This window comes from Phalaenopsis equestris, unplaced genomic scaffold, assembly GCF_001263595.1.
Source record: "Phalaenopsis equestris unplaced genomic scaffold, ASM126359v1 Scaffold000288, whole genome shotgun sequence".
Lineage (NCBI taxonomy): Eukaryota > Viridiplantae > Streptophyta > Magnoliopsida > Asparagales > Orchidaceae > Phalaenopsis > Phalaenopsis equestris.
In genome coordinates, this window is record NW_018164730.1 from 672452 (window position 1) to 674543 (window position 2092).

The 2092-nt window shown below is 43.5% G+C and overlaps 1 protein-coding gene across 1 annotated transcript; it reads left to right on the forward strand.

Moving 5' to 3' along the window:
* The first annotated feature begins 257 nt into the window (after positions 1–257).
* On the forward strand, positions 258–1351 carry LOC110025105 (zinc finger protein ZAT5-like). The gene has a single exon (XM_020725388.1). It carries the CDS (start codon positions 601–603, stop codon positions 1273–1275), a length of 675 nt encoding a protein of 224 aa, XP_020581047.1. The 5' UTR covers positions 258–600; the 3' UTR covers positions 1276–1351.
* Positions 1352–2092: the final 741 nt, after the last annotated feature.

Consider the following 2092-nt stretch of genomic DNA (forward strand, 5'->3'; position numbering starts at 1 on the left):
GGGCGTCAAAAATTGACCATCGAAAAATTTGGGTTATGATTGGCCTGAATATTTTTCGAGTTTAGTTCGAGACAGAAAATTTAACTAATTTATTATTCTGATCAAGTTCGATCAAGCCCAAAAATCCAAACATGACTCTAATAAGAACGCAATTTCGGATCCGTTCGAGTTAACCCTACTCGAATGGAGTCATTTCCGAGTCAATCCAAACCCGACCTCTCGTCTTATTTTGATATTTTCACTTTTTACGGCCTCACTGTCCTTCACTCCTTCATCGCTCCACTGGTGCGCATTGAAAAAGCCCAGCCCTTTTCGGCTGTTACATCTTCTTCCCTGCCACTTGCTCCCCCTCTCCTCAACCAACCTTCGCTAAGTGTCACAACTGCACTTAAAACTCAGTTCCATAAATAGCCATCTTTCAGTTATTTCGCCACTCTCCACTTTCCATCCCTTCTCCCACTCCCTCTCTTCACTCCACACCTCTCCTCTTCCCACCTAATTCTCTCTTCCACAACTAAACCTCCCCCCTCCCCCCTTCTTCTCCCTTCCCCCAAACTTCCTCTTTATAAATCCACATCACTCCCCTTCCCCCCTCTCGCCATGGCTCACTCTTTCACCAACAGCAGCTCCGGTGAATCCCCTTCACCCACCATCCTCAAGCGCAAGCGCACCAAGCGCCGCCGCACCCTCCCTCCCACCGCCCCCACCTCTTCCTCTTCCTCCAACACCACCGAGGAAGAACAGGACATGGCCAAGTGCCTCATCCTCCTCGCCCAAGGTACCACCTTTCCGGTCAACCAAGCCGCAACCACCCCCTCCCCACCTACCGCTCCGATCGCCTCACACCATTGCATAACCTGCAACAGATACTTCCTCTCCTTCCAAGCTCTTGGCGGCCATCGCGCCAGCCACAAGAAGCCCAAGATATCAGCTCTCGACGCCGAGCTCGCGAGCTCCTTGGCTAAACCTGCTGCCTCTTCTTCAAGCGGCGGCGTGAAACAGAAGACTCATGATTGTGCGATTTGCGGGTCCGAATTCTCCTCCGGCCAAGCGCTCGGCGGCCACATGAGAAGACATCGTCCTGCGATCATTTTACAGAAAAATTCAGAGATTGACAAGAAGAAAAACAGAGTTTTGCTGCTAGATCTCAACCTTCCTGCTCCGGAAGAAGAGGAGCCCTTCGTCCCCGGGAACCCAGTCGTCTTCTCGCCTTCTGCAGCGGCGTCAGCAGCGGCGGCGGCGACCGTGGCGCTGGTGGTCCATTGCCATTACTAGAACTATACATATATTTATTTATACGGTTTACTATCATGAGATCATGTGAATTAAGCATATAAACATATCAAAAAACGTTTTTTGCGAGATGAAATATTCATTTCATTCTTTTTCAAAATTTTAGTTTTTTTTTAATGTTATTTACAGAAAAAATGGAAATTTGTTCACGTAAAGGAAGTGATGGGGAAGCTTTTATTTTGTTGATCAGAGACAGTTGTATTTAGCTTTGATTTGGCTTGGCTTCTCCACCGCCAAGAAAAAAAAATAAAGGGGAGGGGAGTGGAGTGGATTAGGTCACTCATCCCATGAGGTTGTTTGGTTTATAAGACAACTATATCTCAATACATTAATCGCTAAATACAATAAAAGGGAGGCTATAAACAAATCCCCATCTAACAATCACCCACTACTATTCTTTCATTATCATTCATATCTTTATGTCCTCATGGCCTAACTCATATAATGGTATAACTACAACATCACTTCACTTAATCATAATTGTGTGTGCCTCTCTCTCTCTCTCTCTCTCACTTACTCCGATAAGATTTGTTTAAGGCAGCTTTCAAGTTATTTTATGTTTCATACTGTCTCCACGATTTTGTTTGGCTGCTATTTTTCTGTTAAGAAATTTCTGTGATAAAAATCTTATTTTTACAACCGAATCTATTAAATTATAGTAGAGAAAGCTGTTGTTTGACTTTTAGTGAAAGTGAAAACTTTAAGAAAATGATTTGATTGTCACATATTTTACAATTATTTTTATAAAAATGTCATTTTGCTTTTCTACTTATAATTTAAAATTGATAATTGATTGAAT

What these genes read in the sequence shown, in the direction of transcription:
- LOC110025105 (XM_020725388.1), top strand. Translation starts at nt 601, where the DNA reads ATGGCTCACTCTTTCACCAACAGCAGCTCCGGTGAATCCCCTTCACCC.